General features: G+C 40.7%; 3 protein-coding genes across 9 annotated transcripts in view; 2 read left to right on the top strand and 1 right to left on the bottom strand.

Annotated features, from left to right (window-relative positions):
• The window catches only part of LOC149065265 (ELAV-like protein 4), a 139,994-nt gene that overhangs the window by 88,909 nt on the left and 27,709 nt on the right, over positions 1 to 23,376 (bottom strand). The window lies entirely within an intron of this gene.
• On the top strand, positions 4,004 to 10,878 carry LOC149065267 (uncharacterized). Its single transcript, XM_089254199.1, has 17 exons — positions 4,004 to 5,029; positions 5,118 to 5,219; positions 5,303 to 5,365; positions 5,477 to 5,539; positions 5,625 to 5,833; positions 5,917 to 6,400; positions 6,496 to 7,172; positions 7,257 to 7,604; positions 7,689 to 8,029; positions 8,114 to 8,456; positions 8,539 to 8,661; positions 8,742 to 8,904; positions 8,993 to 9,216; positions 9,250 to 9,349; positions 9,450 to 9,637; positions 9,884 to 9,987; positions 10,123 to 10,878. Exons 1-17 carry the CDS (start codon positions 4,949 to 4,951, stop codon positions 10,410 to 10,412), a joined length of 3,903 nt encoding a protein of 1,300 aa, XP_089110325.1. The 5' UTR covers positions 4,004 to 4,948; the 3' UTR covers positions 10,413 to 10,878.
• On the top strand, positions 15,018 to 16,337 carry LOC149065266 (uncharacterized protein F54H12.2-like). Its single transcript, XM_089254128.1, has one exon. The coding sequence runs from the start codon at positions 15,018 to 15,020 to the stop codon at positions 16,335 to 16,337; it is 1,320 nt and encodes a 439-aa protein (XP_089110254.1).

The raw sequence follows: 23,376 nt of genomic DNA, 5'->3' as shown, positions 1-23,376 counted from the left end.
TCGCTAAGAGGGATTGGAAACAAACCTGAAACGTGATGCTGCTGTTCCGGAGAGAGGCCTGAAATGCATTATTGCTGTCGCTCAGAGAGACCGCCGAGAGAAATGAAATATGCCGTTTCCTCTAAAACAGTGGTACTTACCCCGTGGTGCGGGAGAGCATTTTTTTTGAGGGTGCGAGATGAAAGTTGAAATGGTGACAAACAAATAGAATATTTTCAATTCTTAAAAAATATGTATATGGATCACACTGATACCTTGACACCTCATCTTCCGACATTTTCTCGCTGAAATGTGCCATACAAATTTTCCGTTGTAGAAGTTTCTTTTTGGATTAGCGATTGTAATTGCTTTCCATTTCGGTTGAGGAAAAATACTATTATTCACCTAAACTATTTCGCGGTTTGCTTACCATTTGTACCTCGCGTTGTTAACATGTTTTGCTTAGATTTGATACTGTCGTAAACACGACTAAAAAAAAGAACGTCAGAAAATTCAGAGATCGGCATAGGAGTCTGGGGGGGGGGGGGCCCACGATGATGTCAATTCATCTATACATATATGCATTAGATCAGTCGACTTCACCTTTGATGCTGGGGGCCCCCGTATCTCCCCTCATGGAGATCGGTACTAGAGCCAAATAAAATGGCTGCTGCTACAATTTAAAGCTGATGACAAATATCAAGAAATCATCAGCCTTAAATTGGAGTATATGATATGGATATGATATCTATATCGTTTCGGATTTTATGCCGAGGCGAACTCGGAAAGGAAAGTCATCTGGTCTCCACACCGGGACTCGAAACCAGGCCCTCTTGCATACCGTGACTTTCCGAGTTCACCTCGGCATAAAATCCAGAAAATATCAGTTTCCTTAATATATCAGAGATGAACGGCTTTTCTCAGCCTATCTAATGACGAACAGTTGAACCTCTGCGAAGACCGTGACGGTAGTCAATAGTTTATCCCAGGGTTGGTTAAAAACAAAACAGTCTTTGCTTTAGCCGTGCCGGATTGAAATCTTCAATTTTGGCTCCGTGTCCCACAGCTAGAGAATATAATTGCAATGCTATGAACTCATCACAGGCAAGTATAGTCTATGGATAAATGGTCATAATGAAATCAGCAATCCACGGAAATTCCAGAACGTATTCAACCAATACGGCTTGGAATCCCGCGTTACGGCCCATTCCACAAACGAAGCTACCTACTTAGGACATAGTTTCTCTAGCTTTTGAGAAATAAAGATCATAGGCCTAACGCATTGCCACGAGCTGTATTCAATATCTCATACTCCATAAAATATCAAAATCCACTCGTATATAAAGAACCTATAGAGAATTCCATTGGAATTTTATCATTAAATTGAATACATAAACCTGCATAAAGTGCATAAAAATTTCAATAAAGCAATACGCGGTTAGATTTCATTGCTTATCTGGCAACAACCCAGAAATTTCAAGAAGGGTATAGGGGGGGGGGGGTTGATCTCAAGGGGGGGAAAAAAATCACTCGGCTACGAGATAAGATTGAGTGTCTGAAGGAAAAAATCCATCCATTTGAATATTTTGAGAGCAAAATCGATGTATACCGAATCAGAACAAAACGAGGAAAAAGCTGAATAATTTCAAGACTTTTTTTTAAATGCTCCGCAATCGCATCTCAACTGACTAATGGACATCACAACGTACTCAAGGTCCGACCATAACATTAATTGCTGACCATTTCACAAACCCCTTTAATCACTGCACGAGCATTGAATTAGCAATTAGACGTCGTAAAAGCGGACCGAGTGAAGAGCCCGCGAGTGCATTAGTGCGAGCAGCAGCAGGGATTGCGAGCCCGAAATATGTAAAATGGCCACGGACGGGAGATCACACAATAGGCTCGTACATTACATTCAGAAATGCCGAATAGGACGTTAAAATTAATCAGAAAATTGTACGGAATGTAATATTGTCAGTCTTCGAGTTGAGGAGTCTGGTAACACCCATTGTTGTCCCGAGTATTGTTGAGGAGTCAAAGTAGGTTCTCTGGACACTTTCTCTCAGTACTCTCCACGAAAACGTTATTAACTTTAGCTTGAGTCATAACAGGAGCTTGGAGGCTTGCATCATTTGACTCCAACCCATAGAGGGCCGAGACCCTCCTTCTCCACCTCAATTATTTATAAACAAGAGATCCACCCCTGGGCACGTCCTTGAACTGCTGAAATGATTCTGGGACTAATGGGGCATTACTCAGAAATATAGAATAGTAGTTTGGGTTGCCAAGTATTCTGTACAAGCGCAAGGGTTTTCTTACAATAAAGAACTTGTGGCCCGGTTGAAATTTCTATGCGAGTGGACAGCCCGGATATATACTTGACTAACGGTAAATAAATGAGTAAAAATGAGCCACTCACGGCCAGGTTTGACTGATGTCAGGGCCCCGGTGGTTGAGAAACAGTGTTCTAAATGACTTCAGATGCCCATAGCATCACAAATGCCCTACAACAAACGACAGAAAAATATTGCTGTCGACTAGTGATAATTTTTCTTTGCACCATTTTGATAAACTAGACATACCCACGTTCATATTCCTATAACGGGGGCCCCTAAAGAAAAGTTTCTCAACGTTTTTGCTCTTGGCTCCCTCCAGAAATTTCTCCCCCATCGCACCAACAAGAACCCATAGGGTCCTATGTTATTCTCATAGATTTTACGCACTTTCCTGGATCATTCCATCGCCTCTCAGACAGCGATATTGTCATATAACGCATCTTCGTGCCAACAGATGCCGGGCCCCCCCCCCTCACCATTTAACGCATTAACCCCCTTAAGAGCGGCAATGACGAGATATCTCGTCTCCATAAAAGCCTCTTATTTTAGCATTGACGCCAATTTATCTACAAAAATTCTTAATGATCAAATATCACGAATTACTAAAAATTATTCGTCCCTTTCAAGAGACCTTCAGATACGAGAGGCCCCTAGATTTGTGCATGTATTAAAGGACCACCTTGTAAAAGCAGACTACAGGTTCCCAACGTTGAAAAATTATAACCATTGAGGGATCTCGCGGAACACCCCTTAAATGATTGTGAGGCTGCTCAATGCGTGACTGTAGGGTGTTCTGTTAATGGACCAACAAACTCAGAGGGTTGTTAGTAGGCATCAAGATGAACAAAAATTGTAATGGAACATACAAGGTGTCGCAAACCATAGTGAGAGGGTGAAAATGGCGTAAAACGCATGCAGACACTAATCCAGAGGAGACGAAAGGTGGATGTCAGTTGATCGCTGAATGCGTTCACTCCCCATATCTGACGTAAACAGCGTCGCGAAACGCATGCGCCGAGGTAGTTTCACGCGCTGCGGACGACGTGAATTAGCGCTCTTACGGTAGTAAGCACGTGTAGCAGTTGTCTGTTTCGATTAGTATTGTGATGGCTGACTACAAGAACGAGGTATAAGCTGGTATGCATCTGATTTACGGTCGAGCAGATGGCAATGGGCGCTTAGCACAGCGGATGTACCAACAGCAATATCCGATGATCCCTTGTGCGCACCATACCACCTTCGCCACGATTGTGTGAGAGTGTGTGTGTGGTGACCCGGGAATCGTTTTTACGCCGTTGTAGACTAGAATGACGTCAGCGGCCGCCACTTCCAATAACTCTTGTAATAATTAATCAAATAAATCTTTTCGCAGTTATTATTGTACTTTTTGTCGTTCCAGCGTGACGACGAAACCTGCATGCGTTTTTTGCGATTTTCACCCTCTCAACGTGGTTTGCGACATCATGTTCCAATTGCAATTTTTGTTCCTCTTGATGAGTACTGAGAACCCTCCGAGTTCGTCGGCTCATTAACGGAACACCCTGCATGTTAGTTATCAGACCTAACGGTCTGAAATTTTCTAAACAGCACCATTACGTCAACATTCAAAATGAAGGACTTTGCGTTTCAGTAGCAGGAATGTTCTATTAGGAGCAGTAGTATGGGCCCCACTCCACCGCCGGAAGTGACGTCACACTTCCGGTGTTGAGATATAGTACGAGGTGTCTTATCTCTTTTCCGGTGTTAAGTGGCAGCTGTTGTTAATTAAATGACTTCCGGTGTTGAGATATAGTACGAGGTATCTACTATAGTACGAGATGTATAATTACAAATTATCTCTTTTCCGGTCATTAAGTGACATCTGCTGTTAATTAAGTGACTTCCGGTGTTTATCAAGTGACTTCTGTTGTCTATTAGGTGACCTACGCTGTTTATCTCTACAGAATGCCGACATCCGGTCATTAAGTGACATCTGCTTTCGATTAAGAGACTGCCGGTGTTTATCAAGTGACCTCTGTTGTCTATTAGGTGACCTACGCTGTTTATCTCTACAGAATGCCGACATCCGGTGTTTATTAAGTGACATCTGTTGTTCATTAAGCGACTGCCGGTGTTTATCAAGTGACCTCTGTTGTCTATTAGGTGACCTACGCTGTTTATCTCTACAGAATGCCGACATCCGGTGTTTATTGACATCTGCTGTTAATTAACCGACTTCCGGTGTTTATCAAGTGACCTCTGTTGTGTATTAGGTGACCTACGCTGTTTATCTCTACAGAATGACGACATCCGGTGTTTATTAAGTGACATCTGTTTTCTATTAAGATACTTCCGGTGCCTTATCTCTATTCAGGTGTTTATTAAGTGACATCTGTTGTTCATTAAGATACTTCCGGTGTCTTATCTCTACAGACCCCTATTTACTTCCGGACCTACCATATAAATAGCGCGGTCTGTGAGAGACAGATACCATTAGCTTTTTCTTCACCGTTCTAGCTTGTTCGCTTTCTCTCATCGACTTCATCATTCTTTTCGACTCGGAGCAAGATGGAAAATCGTAATGTAAGTACCTATATATTCATCAATTCTAAATGTGCAGATATCGTGTTTTAATGTAGCGTATTAAATTTATGTTTTTTTTCCAGAATGTTTTCGACGTGGAATCTGTTTTTGACAACAATTCATTGCCTGATGTTATCGATTGGGACGAGGTAACTTTATTTAATTCATATATTTAAAAGATTCACCTAGTATTTAACACTGATTTTTATACTGATGATAATACTGTATTTTTTCTAGAATTCTAATCTGTTCGGATCTGATTTTACCATGGACGAGGCAGAACTGATACTCATCGAAAACCCGTTCTTGGAAGAAATAGATATGAACCAAGCTGAGAAGGTTAGTTTCAGTTGTCTTATGGCTGTTTTCTACAATTCACTTGTTTTCCTCGTATATTCTAACATTTATTCTCTCTCTAACAGGACACCGTGGATCAGATAGGTCAAGGAAAGGATCCTGGCGAGGGTACATCGAGACAAAATACTGTAAGTTTTCTTGAAATAGAACATGTTTATTACTGATTATTTGACTGTTATATACAAAAAACACTTGTTTTCTCTCTTCACATATTCTAACATTTATTCTCTCTCTAACAGGAACCCGAGGATCAGATAGGTCAAGTAAGGGACCCTGGCGAGGGTACATCGAGACAAAATGCAGTAAGTTTTCTTGAAATAGAGTTTGTTTATTTTTGATTATTTTACTGTTTCCCCACAATACTCATTTTCGTTTTTTCTCTTACAGAACACGAAACCATACGTGTTGCAGGAAAAGTCCCGCAAGAAAAATGTCCGCTTTAATGCGGAACAGATCACCTTCACAGCTCGAATACGAACGGAGGAGTTGGTGGACCCGTCAACTCGTTTAATAGCTGCTGTGGCATTTTTGCGAGCGTTGTTGAGGCAACTGATAGACGAGACAACTAGCGGGTTGCACCCCGAGGACCGAATACGGTATGTATTTGTTGGATATTTAGGGACTGGATATTCAAAGTGACGAATTATTTGGAATAATTGATTATTTTCTCCTTTTTCAGAATCGTCATGACATCCGACAATTTGGACCGGCCAATCTCTACATCACTTGTTCCAGTGGCTTCGCTCACGATTGAGTCGCTGCTGGCAGTAATAATGAAAGTGCTGCAGAGTAAAAACTCCATACCTCTGGACGACCCTTCTCTAAGGTTTGACGTTATCACAGTCAGATTACCACGAGGAGGAGGCCGACAAAAGATCGTCAATATATCGTCTGACCGGTTGACAAAGATGTCAATCATACGTACGCCCGAAGACGGACTCTGTTGTGCCAGGGCAATAGTTATAGGCAAAGCTGTCCTAGACAAACATCCGAAGCTCTCGATGGTGAAAGACGGCCGTAAGAATATACAGAGGGAAATGGCTTTGGATCTGTATAGAGAAGCCGGAGTACCCGAAGGTCCTTGTGGTTTTGATGCAATCGCCAAATTTGCCGAGGTCCTGGACGTGCAAATATTTGTCAAGTCCTCCGAAGAATTTTACCAGGTAATTTATCATCACCGAGAATTATACTAATATTATACTATACAATGTAATATATGTTCTTATATAATTTCTTACTTATGTCTTTTTTTATGTAGGTGGTGTTCAAGACGGCCAAGAAGGACAAAAAAATATTTTTGTTGCTTCATGGCGGGCACTACGACCTGATAACATCTCCCAAGGGCTTTCACGCATCGAAATTCTACTGTCCGGACTGCGACAAAGCTTATGATCACGTTCAAAAACACAAATGTGCTACGAGATGCAATACCTGCTTCAGCGAAGCATGCATCCCCGTAGACCCACAATTATGCAGGGATTGCCACAGGACATGTAGATCCGCCGACTGCTACGCAAGGCACAAGAGTCTTGAAGGCAAGAGCAAAACTTTCTGCCAACAATTCTACGAGTGCCCGTCCTGCAAGAGGTTTCTCGTCGAGAAAGAGCGGCCTCGTGTCAAGCACGTCTGCGGGGAAAAATATTGCAGCAACTGCAAAGTTTTCCATCATGACGAACAACACCTATGCTCTCTCAAGAAGAAGACGGTGAAGGCCCCCACCGACAAGCTCATCTTCTTCGATTTTGAGACAGACCAGTCAACGGGGGAGCATATTGTCAACTTTGCAGTTGCTCAATATGCGGACGGCGAAGAGATGGTCTTCAGTGGCTACAACACCATCAACGAGTTCTGCGCATGGCTGTTCCGCAAGGAACACAGAGGATACACCGCAATCGCCCACAACATGAAGGGATTCGATGGCCAGTTCCTGCTCAAGTAAGTTTTTTACCACTATTCGAAAATGTTTACATAAATACCACGTTACTGTTTTTTTTATGTGTTGTTTTTTTTCCTTTGTAGATATCTCCTAGAGCAAGGAGTAAAACCTTCAGTTGTGCCGTGCGGATCAAAGATTATGGCTTTGCGGCTGGACACCCTAAAAATCCGGGTTATAGACAGCCTCAACTTTCTCCCGATGGCTTTGGCCAAACTACCAAAGACTTTCGGTCTAGAAGAGTTGAAGAAAGGTTTCTTTCCTCATCTCCTCAACAGACCAGAAAATCAGGATTACGATGGAGCCCTTCCGGAGAAAGCGTTCTATAACCCGGAAACATTCAACGCCGATATGAAGGCGAAATTCGATGGCTGGTATGAGCAGAGAAAAAACGGGAAATTCGTGTTCAAACACGAAATGTACGAATACTGCAAGTAAGTCCTTTTCTATATTATAATACGTTTTATTTATTGTTCTATTATTTCTTCACTGTACTTAAAATTTTTTATTTTTTTTAGGTCAGACGTCGATATTCTTCGACGGTGCTGCTTGCAGTTTCGTGAGGAATTCCTGGAGCTAACCGGTGTCGACCCATTCCAATACCTCACCATAGCCTCGGCCTGTATGGCAACGTACAGGTCGAAGTACATTGAGGTGGGGTCAATTGGGATGGTGCCCGTCAACGGTTACGTGAATCAAACCAACAGCAGCCGCCTTAGTATCGAATGGTTGTCATACCTGGGTGAGAAGAACAACCTAAAAATTCACCATTCCAGAAACGGGACTGGAGAAAAAAGAGTGCTTGGTCTCAGTGTGGACGGTTTCTGTACCGAAACAAACACGGTGTATCTGTTTCACGGTAATTACTTTTCGGATTTTATTTTCAAAACTTTTTTCTCTAATTATTATTTTTTTTTTTCATGTTTCTCTTTTTTCTTTTCAGGATGCTATTGGCACGGCTGCCCGCAGTGCTTCGATAGGGACCTGGTGAATCCTAGCACGCAGACATACATGTGGGAACTCCACAAGAAAACATCAGAACAAGAGCAGAAAATCCGTCAAGGCGGGTACAGGCTTGAAGTCATGTGGGAGCATGACTTCAATGCCATGAAGAAAACGGACGGGGGTCTGAAAAGTTTCTTGATGGATTTCCACTATGTCGACAGGTTGGCACCCAGAGATGCATTTTATGGTGGTAGAACAAATGCCACCAAGCTGTTCTACCAAGGAACAGCAAAATACATTGACTTCACGTCATTATACCCGTGGGTCAATAAATACTGCAGGTAAGTACTTTAAATATTATTTATAAGTTATTATGACCTAACGTATGAAATGTTTTTAAATGAATTTTCCTTTCATTTGCAGATATCCGGTTGGCCACCCCCGGATTATTACGGAGAACTTTGGGGAGCTGGGGTCGTATTTTGGTATCATAAAGTGCAAAGTACAGCCACCAAGAGGATTATATCTGCCCGTACTCCCATACAGGTAAATGGAATGATTTTTTTTCTTATTATTTGTTTTCACATATCATTATAACAGGTACTAATGAGTTTCATTTTTTCTAGATCCGGCGGAAAGCTGACTTTTCCCCTATGCCGTTCGTGTGTGGAAACACTGTCTAACGAATGCCACCACAACGACGAGGAAAGGTGTATTACGGGAACATGGGTTACAGAAGAGCTCAAGAAGGCAGTTGAAAAAGGTTACGTCGTGATGAAAATTTACGAGGTATTTTTTTAATCTCATCACTTTAATCTCATCACTTTATTACTCTAGCAATATATTGTGTAGTCATATGTTTTAACTTCTTTTCTAGGTTTATCATTTCGAAGAATCTCGGGAAGGTCTTTTTGCCCCCTACATAAACGCCTTCCTGAAAATCAAGCAGGAGTCCTCGGGTTGGCCGTCTAACTGCGTCACGAATGAGGAGAAAAACTCATACGTGAAGCAATATGACCAGGTTGAAGGAATCCAGTTGGAGCCAGGAAACATTAATATTAACCCCGGACGTCGACAGGTGGCGAAGCTATGTCTGAATAGGTAGCTATCAATTTTTCAACATCTTTACAACAGCTTCTGGGGTCGCTGGGGTATGCAGGAGAATAAGTCGCAGTTGTCGTACTTGACTAAAGCCTCCGATTTTTATAAGATGATGAATGATCCTGCGATAGAGGTACTTTTTTAATAATTATTATGTGCTATGATTCTTCATAAAATATTTAACATGTTCACATTTGATTTCATCAAACTAAAAAATATTTTTGTTTTTGCAGGTCAAGGACTTGTATCTGCCAACTGAGAACGTTGCTGCAGTTGAATGGCAGTACAAGTCGGATTTCATACCCCAGACCGACAGGACCAATGTTTTCCTGGCTGCCTTTACAACAGCGTGGGCTCGCTTGAAGCTATACTCCGAGATGGAGAAACTAGGCGATGCCTTGTTGTATTTTGACACGGACTCGTAAGTATCTATAAATTTTTATGAAACTAATTTTATGTGAGCATTTCTTGCATTTGATTTTTCTTTTATATTTGATTTTTCTTTTATATTTGATTTTTCTTTTATATTTGATTTTTCTTTTATATTTGATTTTTCTTTTATATTTGATTTTTCTTTTATTTGATTTTTCTTTTATATTTGAATTTTCTTTTATTTGATTTTTCATTTATTTGATTTTTCATTTATTTGATTTTTCTATTATTTTAGAATCATCTATGCTAGCGATGGTGACAATGACCCGCCATTGGGAGATTTCCTGGGACAGTTTACAGATGAGCTCGATGGTCATGTGATTACCGAATTTGTGTCAGGTACCTTTTTCAATTTATTATTTTTCAACGAAAATTCTCATTATTTCATAAACGAAAATTCCCATTATTTTATCAACAAAAATTCTCATTATTTTATCAACGGAAAATTTATTCTTATTACTTTTATAACAACAGGTGGAGCCAAAAACTATGCCTACAGGAGATCTGACGGTAAAACGTACTGCAAGATTCGCGGCTTCACCCTAAACTTCAAGAATTCGGAAGTTCTCAACTTCGACACTATGAAGGCTCTAGTACAGTCAATGGATTTCTCCACGAAGGTCGTCATTCAAGACAAATACAAAATTACAAGAGAGGTGAAAAGGAGGCGTGTCACAACCCGAGTAGAAGAGAAGAAATACGGCATCGTATATGACAAGAGGGTTCTTCTGCCTGATTTTACAACATTACCTTATGGGTACTAATTTTTTTCTGATTATCGCAATAACGGCGAAGACCTCTACTCTAATGAATAAATTTTTTATTGTTTGTTATAGATTTGTTTCTCTCGTTCTTGTGTTATTTTGGTATTTAATGTTATGCAAACAGAAATATCTGTCATTTACGATGGAGGAGTTGAAGCTTAAACATCCTTTTGGATGTATAGTGTCTGGACCGACTTCTTCGGGAAAAACCCGTTTTGTTTCGAGACTCATAGCCGAAAAAATGATTGATCCATTTCCTACGGAAATTGTCTGGTTCTATGGTATTTATCAATCGTTTTATGAACAGATTTCAGGTGTCAAATTCGTAGAAGGTTTACCTACAGATTACGAGTCTTACATCGGTTCACGAACGCTATTCGTTATCGATGATCTGATGTCAGAGCTAGGCAATGACAGGCGATTAACTAATTTGTTTATTCGCGGAAGCCACCACAGAAACCTTTCTGTGATATTCATCGTTCAAAATTTCTTTCATAAAGGTAGTCAGATGCGAGAAATATCTTTGAATGCACATTATCTGGTCTTGTTCAAAAATCCGAGAGATAGAAGCCAAGTTCAACATTTAGCTAGGCAGATGTATCCGGGTAGACAAGCATTTTTTCAAGAGGTTTTTAATGATGCCTGCAAACCCGCTTACGGCTACCTGTTGATAGACTTGAAACCGAATACGGAAGAACAATTAAGACTGAGAACCGGTTTTTTCCAGGATGATACATATTACGCTTACCAACCCAGATAAATTCATTTCGTGTCGAGCAGCCAAAGTGGTCACATCATGGAAGGGGGTCTTGTCATAGACTTTGAAGGTTTCCAATGTGGTTCGAGAGGATTTATAGTTAAGGAACTGGCTTACTTTTCGTTAGTTGGTAGTAGTTACGGGGCCTATACTTTCCAGCCACCTTATGAATGGTCCGAACTGAGCAGTAAAGAAAGAGCGTCTGCTACATGGGTAATGTCTAAGCTACATCATATTTCTTGGAGAGACGGCGACATACCTTATGACAAACTTTCCGGTATTCTTTCATTGTTATCGGATTCGTATTCTGTTATTTACTGCAAAGGTCAAGATAAGTGCAAGTTCATACAGCGGATGATGGGGAAGCCTTGTTACGATCTCATCGGTTATCCTCAATCCCCCTCTTTACCAAATCCTAAAGTCCGCTGTTTCAAACACGGCTTTAATCATCCCCATTGCGCACTGATCAAGGCCGTCAAATACGCTATGTATATACGAGAAAGAGGTTTCGACTGTCAGTGAGGATCAAGATGTCGAGGTATGCACAACAAAATTTAGAAACTCTTAAAGAGCTAACCTGCTGTAGAGGCAGAAAGCGCACTGAATTGATAAAGAAAAGTAGCAACAGTGTCATACGGGCCCTCTGCGAAGTGTGTCTTAACGTGTTAAAAGGTAACGTTCCTGTCACGAAAACTCAGAAAGCTAAGCTCAGTCGTCACAAGAGGAGTCTGAGAAATCTGTCTAAGAAGAATCTCCCACTATATAAAAAACGGCGTATTTTAGTCCAGAGAGGTAACGGTTTTCTCAGTCTACTTTTACCAGCAGCTATATCCGTTATCTCTTCCCTCATAAATGGAGCACGCTAAAAAATACGTCATCGTGCCGGCAGATAGACATTTGAACGCTGTAGAACAACAGCTAAGCAAGTTAGATGGTGATATCAGCACTGTTCTCAAGAAGAAAGGTCTGAGAGATGATGAAAAAGCGAAACAGTATTTACAGGTATTGCAAAGGTACCTAGCACTCGCCGAAAATGTGGATACTAAAATTTTAGGGGAAAAGAAAGAAGATATAAGACCCGATTTTGAGAACATGATCATACGAAAAGTCGCTCCGAGTCAGAAGAAAAGAGCTAGAGAACTGGTTGACACCTTGAAAATGAACAATAGACAGCTGTTTTGGAATGAGGATGGCGAACTTGTTCAAGATGGCGTTGTTGTCCCGGGAACAAATATCGTGGAACTAACACGACATAATCTGCGAAAGAAGAAATTTGGAAAAGTACCTAGAGGAAACGAAGCATTTAAAAATTCCGTTGAACAAATAATGTCTCCTCAATGGTTATGCTTGTAACTATAATACAATAAAAATGTGAAAATTTAGAAACCTGTGTTATTTTTTCTAGTATATATTCTCACACGATATAATTATACTCTCATTTGCTAATGAACAGAGCTAAGAAACAGGTGTGTTTTAGCGATAACGTATCAATATTCGTAGTTGGAGGCGAGGATAGAAGAGGGTTTTGGCTCGAGGATGCGATAAGATTTAGGAAAAGAATATCCGATTTTGAAAAAATATGGAGAAATATACAAGTCCCTCCGAACCGGCCAGTTTTGGCGGAATCAACGCGTTTCACAGGCGACAGAGAGAAGTCGGTAAAAACGTGACTTTGAAAGATGTCAAAGAATTATTGCAGGGTAACGAAGCATATACTTTGCACAAGCCATCGAGGAAGAATTTTCAGAGGAATCGAGTGATAGTGGGAGGTATAAACGAACAATTTCAAGCCGATTTGGTAGACATGCAGGCTCTGAAGAAGGAAAACAAAGGCATCAAGTACTTACTTACTTGTATCGATGTTTTATCAAAGTTCGCTTGGGCCATACCCTTAAAAGATAAAACCGGAAAAGAAGTTACCGAAGCGTTCAGAAAAATTTTCAGAGGCCGCGTATGCAAGTATTTGCAGACCGATAAAGGTACAGAATTCAAAAATAAAACTCTGCAAGTTTATCTAAAATCGATGAATATCACACATTTTTCAACAGAGAGCGAGAAAAAAGCCTCTGTCGTCGAGAGATTCAACAGAACTCTAAAACAGAAAATGTTTAAATATTTCACACATAATAATACGCACAAATACATAGACGTATTAAGCGATCTGTTACATAGTTACAACAACACGTGGCACCGCAGTATAAAGACTAAACCCGTTCTTGTTACCGAAGAGAATCAATCGGTCGTTTGGAATGAACTGTATAAGGATATCTTGAAACCCGTGAAGACAAAATTCAAGTTTGACATTGGAGATACGGTCCGCATAAGTCGCGTCAAAATGGTTTTCGAGAAAGGATATGAACATAATTGGACTCGAGAGATTTTCACTATTAAAGAGAGACTCGAGCGCTTACCTCCAGTGTACAGGATAAGCGACTCTGACGGTGAGATTGTCCAGGGTACTTTTTACGAATCTGAATTGCAGAAGGTGAAGCCGAGCGAATATTATCAAGTAGAAAAAATTCTAAAAAGACGCAAATTGAGAGGTAGAATGGAGTATTACGTAAAATTTAAAGGCTACGACAGCAAGTTCAACGCATGGGTGAGTCATCTCAAGCGTATATAAGTGACAGTGTTTGCGCATTTATCAGTCATTCAACAAGATGTCGTTCTATGTAACACTCCCCAGCGACAGTTCAGGATCATACTATCCTGAAAACACTATATCCCATTTTGTCACAAGACTGCCATTTCCAATAAGCTTGACTGGTGAATGGGAGTGTGCACTTTCGGAGATTGTTTATTCTCACACATGGTACAACATAACCGAAAAAAATAATCTGTTCGGATTCGATCTGGGTGATGACAAACTACATGGAAGAAACGTTCCAGTCGGATATTACGAGACAGTTCCCGATCTCTTGAACGGTATGAAGATACCGGCTTTAAGAAACAAAATAGTGTTTAATTACAATGAAAACACGAGAAAAGTGAAAATAACTCTAAAAGATGGTGCAAAACTTTTGTTAAAAACTGGCATTGCGGAGCTGCTGGGATTTGAACCATTGCTGATCGAAGAAACTACCGAAAGTCCTTACGTTGCTGACACAAACGTGTTTTTTCCAGTTTTGTACGTCTATTCAGATATCGTGCAGCCTCAGGTTGTGGGAGATGTGCAAGCTCCACTACTGAGAGTCGTTCGCGTGAAAGGAAAAGATAACGAGGTTATAAGCTCTCATTATGATAGACCTCACTATCTCCCTATTGCTCGAAAAGAATTCCAGACTATAGAGATAGAAATTCGAGACAGTTCGGGAAATCACATACCTTTCAGTAGAGGAAAATCGATTCTGATTCTTCACTTCCGCATGAGACAACTCTTATAAAAACACCGGTCTTATCGACCTATTATCATTTACGAACTAGATACGAAAGATGAAGGTTCCATACCATTGTTGCACTGAACAGTTTGAAGACTATTATGTCCAACAAGCCGGCCAAGGCCTGCCGTATTATTCGGGCGTTGTAATGCAGAGAGGATATGGACTAGGAAACATATTCGGCAGTCTTTTTAGAGTAGCTTTACCTTTTCTAAAAAAAGGAGCTAAAACTGTTGGCAAACAGATTTTACGCTCCGGCGCTGATATTGTTGATGACGTAATGAAAGGGGAAAACGTCAAAAAAGCAGCGAAAAGAAGAATGGGTGAAGCTGGTAAGATACTGACGGAGAAAGCAGTGGCCAAGACTCGGTCCATGTTTGGAGCGGGACATAAAAGGAAACGTAAGAAGGTGAAACGCATCATTTTAGCCAAACGACCCAGCGTGAACACACACGATATTTTCGATCCGTGATGGCTTTTCTCTTGAAGGATTCTCCTCAACTGGCAAAATCTGAACTCAACCTTTTCACTCTACCTGGAACACAGACTACCATAGAAAGTGGAAAATGGGTTACCTATTACCCAATTTCAAACGTCTCCGATGGTGGCCCACTGGAATTTAACATTGGCGGAAGTGGTGACGAGTATCTGGATCTCTCTCAAACGTTAATTCATGTGAGAGCTAAGGTCGTGAAAGGCGATGGAACTTTTCTGGATAAAGGGAGTAAAGTCGCCCCTGTGAACCTATTCTTGCAATCCATGTTTTCCCAAGTTGATGTTTCCCTGAATGACCGTCTGATATCATCTTCCAGTAACACGTACCCCTACCGAGCTATGATAGAAAAACTCCTGAATCACGGAAACGAAAGCAAAACCAGCCAACTGACTACAGAACTCTTTTACAAAGACACTGCCGGAAAAATGAGTGATGTGGACCCGAAGTCAGAGGATCCCAACGAAGGTCTAATACAACGAGCAGCGTTCATCGAAGAAAGTAAGACCGTCGACATGATGGGTACTATTCACGGAGACATATTTTGTCAACAGCGACTCCTACTGAATCTTGTCTCTCTAAGAATAAAAATAATACGTAGCAAGTCAGAATTCTGTCTCCTTTCACCAGACAAAGATGCAAACTTCAAAGTCATTCTCCGTGACGCCTGTTTATACATAAGACATGTCAAAGTGTCTCCTGGTGTGCTTGTGGGACATGCGAAAGCTCTGAGCCATACTCCAGCCAAGTATCCGATAGACAGAGTAATATGTAAAGTTTACTCGCTACATCAGGGTAGCATGTCGTGGGTTCAAGACAGTGTCGTCGTTGGACAATTACCCAAGAGAGTGGTAGTCGCTTTAGTAGACAACGACGCTTTTTCGGGATCGTATAGCAAATCGCCGTTCGAGTTTAAACATTACGATCTTAACTTCATAGCCGCATATACTGACGGACAGCCAGTACCTTTCAAGCCTCTAGAGCCCCAATATGATCAAGGATTATATGTCAGAGCGTATCATAGTTTGTTTTTAGGGACTGAAAAAGCCTGTCAAGACAGGGGTATAGACATCTCTCGAAGTGAGTTCCCATTGGGGTACGCTATCTACGCCTTTGATCTCAGCGCCGATCTCTGCCAAGGTGATCATTTCAATCTGATCAGGCACGGCAACCTACGACTGGAAACAAAGTTTAAATCCCCGCTTGTCCAACCAGTCTCTGTCATTGTCTACCTGGAGTTCGACAACGTCGTAGAAATAAATCAGGCACGAAACATCCTCCATGATTTCAGCAGTTAAAATATGTATTCGTCTCAAATAAAAACAATTTTAGAGCGGGAAACACCATATTTCATCGGCGTGTTTCCATGTGACATGTTACCTTTGCATATTCAAACTTATCCGGCGTCTTTAGTTGTGAACGCAGATAAGCATACAGAACCTGGTTCTCACTGGATGGCAATCAACATTCCGGATAAGAACACCTTGGAATTTTTCGATTCTTACGGACAGAAACCAGAGACTTACGGAAAAGAAATTGCATCATTTACAAGAAGATATAAAAACATTTTATGGAACTGGACTCCTCTACAATCACCTACCTCCAATGTATGTGGACAGTATGCTGTGTTCTTCGTGATACAGAGAAGTAGAAATGTAAGTTTAGAAAGTATTGTTAAGAAACTAAACAGAAAAGGAAATGATTTTGCTGTTTATCAGTATGTGAAAAAACATTTTGCTGTACGAATGTTTTTCAAGAAGTAATAAAGAGATTTTGCCGATACATTGTGTTGTCTTTTATTTCTGTCGTTTGAAGTTTTTTTATTAAAATGTTATGTGAATAATCTTCACGCGTAGTAAAATGAAACACAACAAGTTCATTCAGTCCAAATATTTATTCATATCAAGATATCGATTGCATGCTCGATAAGTTTATACATCTGTCTGGAATTTAAATTTATTCCTTTTATCGTCGGTGTGTTATTGACAAAAACACGAATATCATAAATTGTATTACATCTCGTGAAAAAAACACCATCACCAAGAGATTCGGAACGGGAACAGTTTCCTCTAAATTTAAAGCTTGGGTCGTCGTACGCAGTCAATGCAAGGCTAGATAAAGTGATAATTATAATCACGGACACAACGATGATCCCGATTAAGGCTTTTCCGGTTTCTTCACGGCTAAAAAATTTTCTCTGGGCCGTCACAGCGATATCCGTCTCCTGTTGCATAATGAAACACTCTGTACTGAGAAAAATGACGACCGATCCCCCGGAAGTTTATAGCGACAAGGTATCAGTAGCCAATAGCGATGAGGCAGCAGCGGCCAATAGCGATAAGGCACCGGAAGTCGGATAATCAACAACAGATGTCACTTAATAAACACCGGATGTCGCTTAATTAACAGCAGATGTCACTTAATGACCGGAAAAGAGATAATTTGTAATTATACATCTGGTACTATAGTAGATACCTCGTACTATATCTCAACACCGGAAGTCATTTAATTAACAACAGCTGCCACTTAACACCGGAAAAGAGATAAGACACCTCGTACTATATCTCAACACCGGAAGTGTGACGTCACTTCCGGCGGTGGAGTGGGGCCCATACTACTAGGAGCTCTCAGGGTTCCAGGATTTTGAAGAGTTTTGTTGACGTTTAGAAGTTCACTGAACCACAGGGCTCCTCATAACACCAGTTGGAAACCTATGCTATAGATAGTAACCATTTAAGCAATGGCGCCGGAGCTTCGTTTGCAGTGGGTGCAGCAGTCCGAGCCATCCCAGAATTCCGAAATTCTCCTGCATAAAGTAGAAGTCGAGCATCCACAGGTCTAAAACATTTCCGACACCTCTGCCCTTAAATACTTGCCATGGAGCCCCCTTTCATTTGATTTTCACCATGGCCCCTTCTCGAATATCTCAGGACCACAAAGGGGTCATTACGTACAAATCCGTGGATTAAAAAAAAAAGTTCGGTAGGGAGCTCGAAAGGAGCCATTTTTCATTTTCTCGTCGCATAATGATTATGCATATCGTTCGCCGTTTTATTAAAATTTCAAGTTTATATATATTTTTTCTGGTCCCCCCCAAACTCCGAAATTCCGGGCGTTTAATGTCCAGGGACGTTATTATATCGGAAGCCGTTGCTGACGACGAACACATAAGCCGTAGACAGGTTCGTGCCAAAGTATTTCCGAATTCCGTCGTAAAACCCGAAACGGAAGAGATGCTTTCCATGGGAACATCAACCCGCTTCCCCCACACACCCCGCTAGAGGGAGTAAAAACGTCATCGATTATTACATTTTTGCGGCTTAAAACGGTTAACGAGGGAAACGTGTGTGAAACGTCATTATATTTTACTTTTATTATATCCCGAAGGTTTATTTTAAACACGTAATAGAGCAGAATTTTAAATATTAAAATTTCCAAACAGTGGGTAAAGTTTGTTATGATTGTTACTGAATTTTCACACTGTATCAATTGAAATGACCACACACACACGAGAACGATTCTTGGTGGAAGTTAATAACGATGGAAATGCAATCATCCTTTAACCCGGTGGTTGTCAAAATTTTGCCACACCCCCCCCCCCCCCACTTCTCTCTTGTCCAATTCATGGTTCACATCTGCCGCTCCAGAATAGTTTGGTAGATATCCTGAGATATTCGAGAAGGGGCCATGGTGAAAATCAAATGAAAGGGGGCTCCATGGCAAGTATTTAAGGGCAGAGGTGTCTGAAATGTTTTAGACCTGTGGATGCTCGACTTCCAGTTTATGCAGGAGAATTTCGGAATTCTGCTGCTGCTGAGAGCACCCACTGCAAACGAAGCTCCGGCGCCATTTCTTAAATGGTTACTATCTATAGCATAGGTTTCCCAACTGGTGTTATGAGGAGCTCTGTGGTTGATCCAATATAAAATAACCACTTCAAGGCATAAACAGTCACACAAATCAATATCTGCAGCTCTCCGCGAAGCACCCTTTTTGGTCCACCACAATTTCCACATCTTTCCGCGATGCACTCTTGATTGTTCAATGACCCGATTTCTCGTGAACTTGGTCCAGTAGGGACCAAAAATATGACCATGAAAGTATTCAAGCATGGGGGTGTACAAAAGCGGGACTTGGAGACAGGCGTATTTGGGGGGGGGGTATCACAGGGGCTGGGGCTAAGTTGACTATATAGCCCAGGGCGGGAAACAAACGCGATCAAGAAAATTGCACTAAATCGCCAAAAATTGTGTCAAATTTAGCAATAGTTGGGAGGAAACTTTGCTTAAGTTATTGAAAAACCGCCAATGACGGTAAATGCAGTACTTCTGTAGATTGCAGTGGATTTAAGTTGAATTCTAAGAAACAAAAGGTTAAAAAAACTCATGACATTATGAATAAGAATATTCATCTCCCATATAATCATTTTTTTCGTAGTATAATTTGTGAGTTGGGAAGATAATTTTGATCTTTGATTTCAATGAATAAAAATTCAAGGACGCGCTTTGGAGAAATATATTCACTGTAGAGAAGTGCGGTAAACCGCAAATCCACCTCTGAGCACGGCCAGACCATGAGGTTACTGATCCCGATCATCTGTGGAGAAAAAATAAACACCATTTCTAAACCGAGTGGCACAACCTCCGGTCCGCAGCCCGCCAAGTTCCATCCGTCCCGCGTAAAAAAAAAAATATCACCAGTAAAGAAAGCTGACCATATAAATTTTTTAATAACCTGATCCTCACGTATTCCCAAGGTGTCAAGATGATTCCGTCCACGGAATTTGTTAGTAAACATACATGCCCGAGGCGGGATTCGAACCTAGACATGCACAGTGAGAGGCTAATTCCCTAACCATTCGACTGCCAGGCAGCAAATTTTTTTCCTTATAAAAGTACCGCAAATCGGGATCCATACGGGTCATCGTCAGAAACAATTGTCAAGGGCAAAGTAAAGTTTTCAATTCCAGCCGAAGAAAATGGACAAGAGTTGCTAATTACAGCCAAAAAAAAATTTTCAAACGGTGAATAAAATTACCAAGTAATGTTGAAATTGATAGGAAATCGCCAATAGCGGGAAATAGAGATCTGGTGAAACTTAAAATGTATGGGAAAATTCGTGGAACGAATATATTTGGCTATAACTACGATAATTAGAGCGTATAATTATCATAATTTATAATCTCAATCCTTAGTTTCCAGTATAAAATATAAAAATCAAGTAAAATTCGTTGGAAAATCGGGACGGTCAAAATTACTGAAAATGTCCCGTAAAAGAGGGTCATATGGTCACCATGTATGCTCCACTATCTGGCTTGCGGATTGAAATGGCTGAGCACCCCTTATTTTAAATATCTTCCCAGTTAGGGGGAAAAAAAAGTCAACCACGGTCATCGAACCCAAACCCACTCCAATAGAAATTCCAGTTTTCTAAGAATTTTTTGTGTGACCCTCTACCTTCGAAAGGAAACATTTGATGACCGATTCCAAGGGGGAAAAAAAAAAATCTGATTCCGGGATTTTTTTCCCCGACAGACATTTCCAGGACGGTAAAGGAAGGAGGGAAAGCAAGGTTGGGAGTATGTAACAAGAAAAACTAGCCCGGACTGTCCAGGAATTATCGACCAAACAGCGGCCATTCTTTGTCCGCAAAAGGAAATTTCAAAAGAAATAGGTCGAGTCTTTCTTCTCCCTTATTCTTTCCAGTTTTTTTCCTCACTCCCGAAACACGTGTAAAAAGAAAGCATGGTCCTGAATCCCGATACTAGAAATAAAGAGTTTCTTAGACGCCATTTTATTTTTTGTCCAATCCCGGTACAGTCAGAATTAGGATCTAATATACTCAGTAATTTGTGTGAAACCAATGGATGGCTGGCTGCTACTACTACTATAATTTACTACTATAATTTACTACTACTATATACTTAACCGTACATGCACCTCGTACACATCCTCTACAAGGACTGGACAAATTCATCTACAAAAAAAAAAATACATACCCGATCGCACATTTAACCCAAAATAGGTGCCTGAATGTACAGGGTCTTTATAATTAAAGTTCCCTCTTTGAATGGCCTTGACGCGCGAAGGGAGGGTTCATTTTCTAAGGAGGGGAAAAAGGTGGAAGGAAACTCGCTATATAAAATAGCGCAAAAAGAAGACTCCAAAGGAAAATACCAACCCGGTCCTTTTCCCTGCGACCTTTATACGGAAAGATAAGTGGAATCGCCCATCGTGACATTTCATGATGTAGCCAGAGGCCAACTCAGCGTGGGTTTACAATACAAACCTCACTCAAAGATTCAGTCGACTTAAGGTACCACTACCAAACCAGAACATGGCTCCCACTCTGTCTCAAACAGGGATATAAGTGGTTAACGAAGCCACGCTGGAGAAAGACTCAAGGTACCGGACTGTTGTACTTCGGAAGGTGCCGGCCGAGGATAGGATGACCATTTTATGCGACTGAGAAACCGGGACATCTCGAAAAGAAATTCTCAAAAAGGGCATTGTAGTGCCGAAGCAATGGAAAAAATTACCTACCTACTGCCACTGAAAGTATCCGGCCTTTTACGGTTTAGTTCAATGTTCTTCCAATGTTTTTCCACATTGCAAACCGTTGAAATTAAGAGAAATTTTCGCTAACCGGCGTACATGGAATTTTGTGACCAGGAATATTGTACCAGAATATTGTGAACCGGTGAAGAAAAAAAATTAGGACGAAAATTCATTTTCCTTCTGACGTATCGTATTTCATATTAGAACTTTGCTATAATAAATACGACAAACCACGTAAAGTTACGACTCCTGTTGTCACCTACTGAATGAAAACAATCAGATCTGATATAACTCTTTAAATAGTTGCTGGTTTCAAACAAACGTTCAGCATGAAAATGAAATTGTGGTTTGAAACTATATGTTTATCTTATTTTGGTACTGCACACCGGTATGAATTCAATACTCCGCAATACCAGTTACTGCATTGTTCAGTTTCAGAAAACTGTTCTTTTAGAAACTATAAATACACAATAACAGATATTTTGGCTAACAAGATTTATATTGATATATACAGTTGAATCCCGTTTAAACGAATACCGTTATAGCGAAAATCTCGCTTTAACGAACATCTTTCTAATCCCCTAGATAAGTTTACGTAAGAATGAAAAAGAAATGCAAAATCCTGGAATTCCTTTATAACGAAATTTCGTTATAACGAAGTGATATCTCCGGTCTCATGGAGTTCGTTATAACGGGATTCAACTGGGTATATATGTATCAAAAATTTTATTTGGCAACTACCACATTTTGAACTACCACATGTAGTTCATTTTCATCCTCATTGGTTTAAGATCAACAATAATTTAATATTTAGATATTTATAACATAGTTTTGATTTTATCCAATAAGTGGCAGCCAGAGGCGGATTTAACAGCGTGATCACCAGGCGAGTTCGAACCTGGATCAGCATGATGAGAGTCCAGCATGATGCCTAACACGACCACACAGCGGCAAGGATGAAGTACTTTTCTTTCTTTCAAACCGAGCACAAATCAGGTCTATCGCCATCTACTGTCAATTTATTACCCCATTGAGTTGTGCCGGAAGTGTGTTTGTACCTAACAGTGAGTGCGTATCTAGTGTTGCGACTGATTTTTCAGAGTTGCCATCTATATTTCAAAAGTGAAGTGAGTGAAGAATGATTGAATTACGTTTGTACCGTTTGAAGGTCTGTTGCGATCCTTTTTTTAACGGGGAGATCGGCTCGAAATTGGAAAGGCCGTTGGAAGTGGCCGACTGGCCACTGTGGTGACGGTAGGGTTCGAACCCGGGACCTTTCGATGATAGTCCGTCACTATGACCACCACAGCGGCTAGGATAAATTACTAATAGGCTTGACTGTACGAATAAAAAGAACTCACCGTACTAAAACATCCTGCACATGCTTAAATTCGGCCCCCCCCAACATTTTTCCACCCAGTAGGGCCACTTTCATGGCACCGGCTTAAGTCCGACCATGTTTAAAATGGACTCGATAATTAACACAATTACTCAGTTCAAAAATGATTTGTAAATTTAATAATTTAAATTTACAAATAGTAAGATAAGGTGCCACTGCTTAATCAGTTCTCCACTAAGGGCTCCAGAAAGCCCCCCCCCCCCCAAAATTAGATTTGATAACCCAAGAAATATCAGAAAGTAATATTAAGTCTGCCCTGCTGTACTTACTCTGGTACCCCGCTCATACTGACAAGATCCTCTGGAACCGAAATTTCTGCCGTAGAGAGACGATGTTAAAAGTTTCCCACCCAATGTGATAATTTCAAGACTAAAAATACAT

This window comes from Pholcus phalangioides, unplaced genomic scaffold, assembly GCF_987345545.1.
Source record: "Pholcus phalangioides strain wild (caught in Gottingen) unplaced genomic scaffold, Ppha-v1.0 ptg000040l_1, whole genome shotgun sequence".
Taxonomy (NCBI): Eukaryota; Metazoa; Arthropoda; class Arachnida; order Araneae; family Pholcidae; genus Pholcus; species Pholcus phalangioides.
The sequence above is the reverse complement of the archived record's forward strand: the minus strand, read 5'-3'. Positions and strand labels throughout refer to the sequence as shown.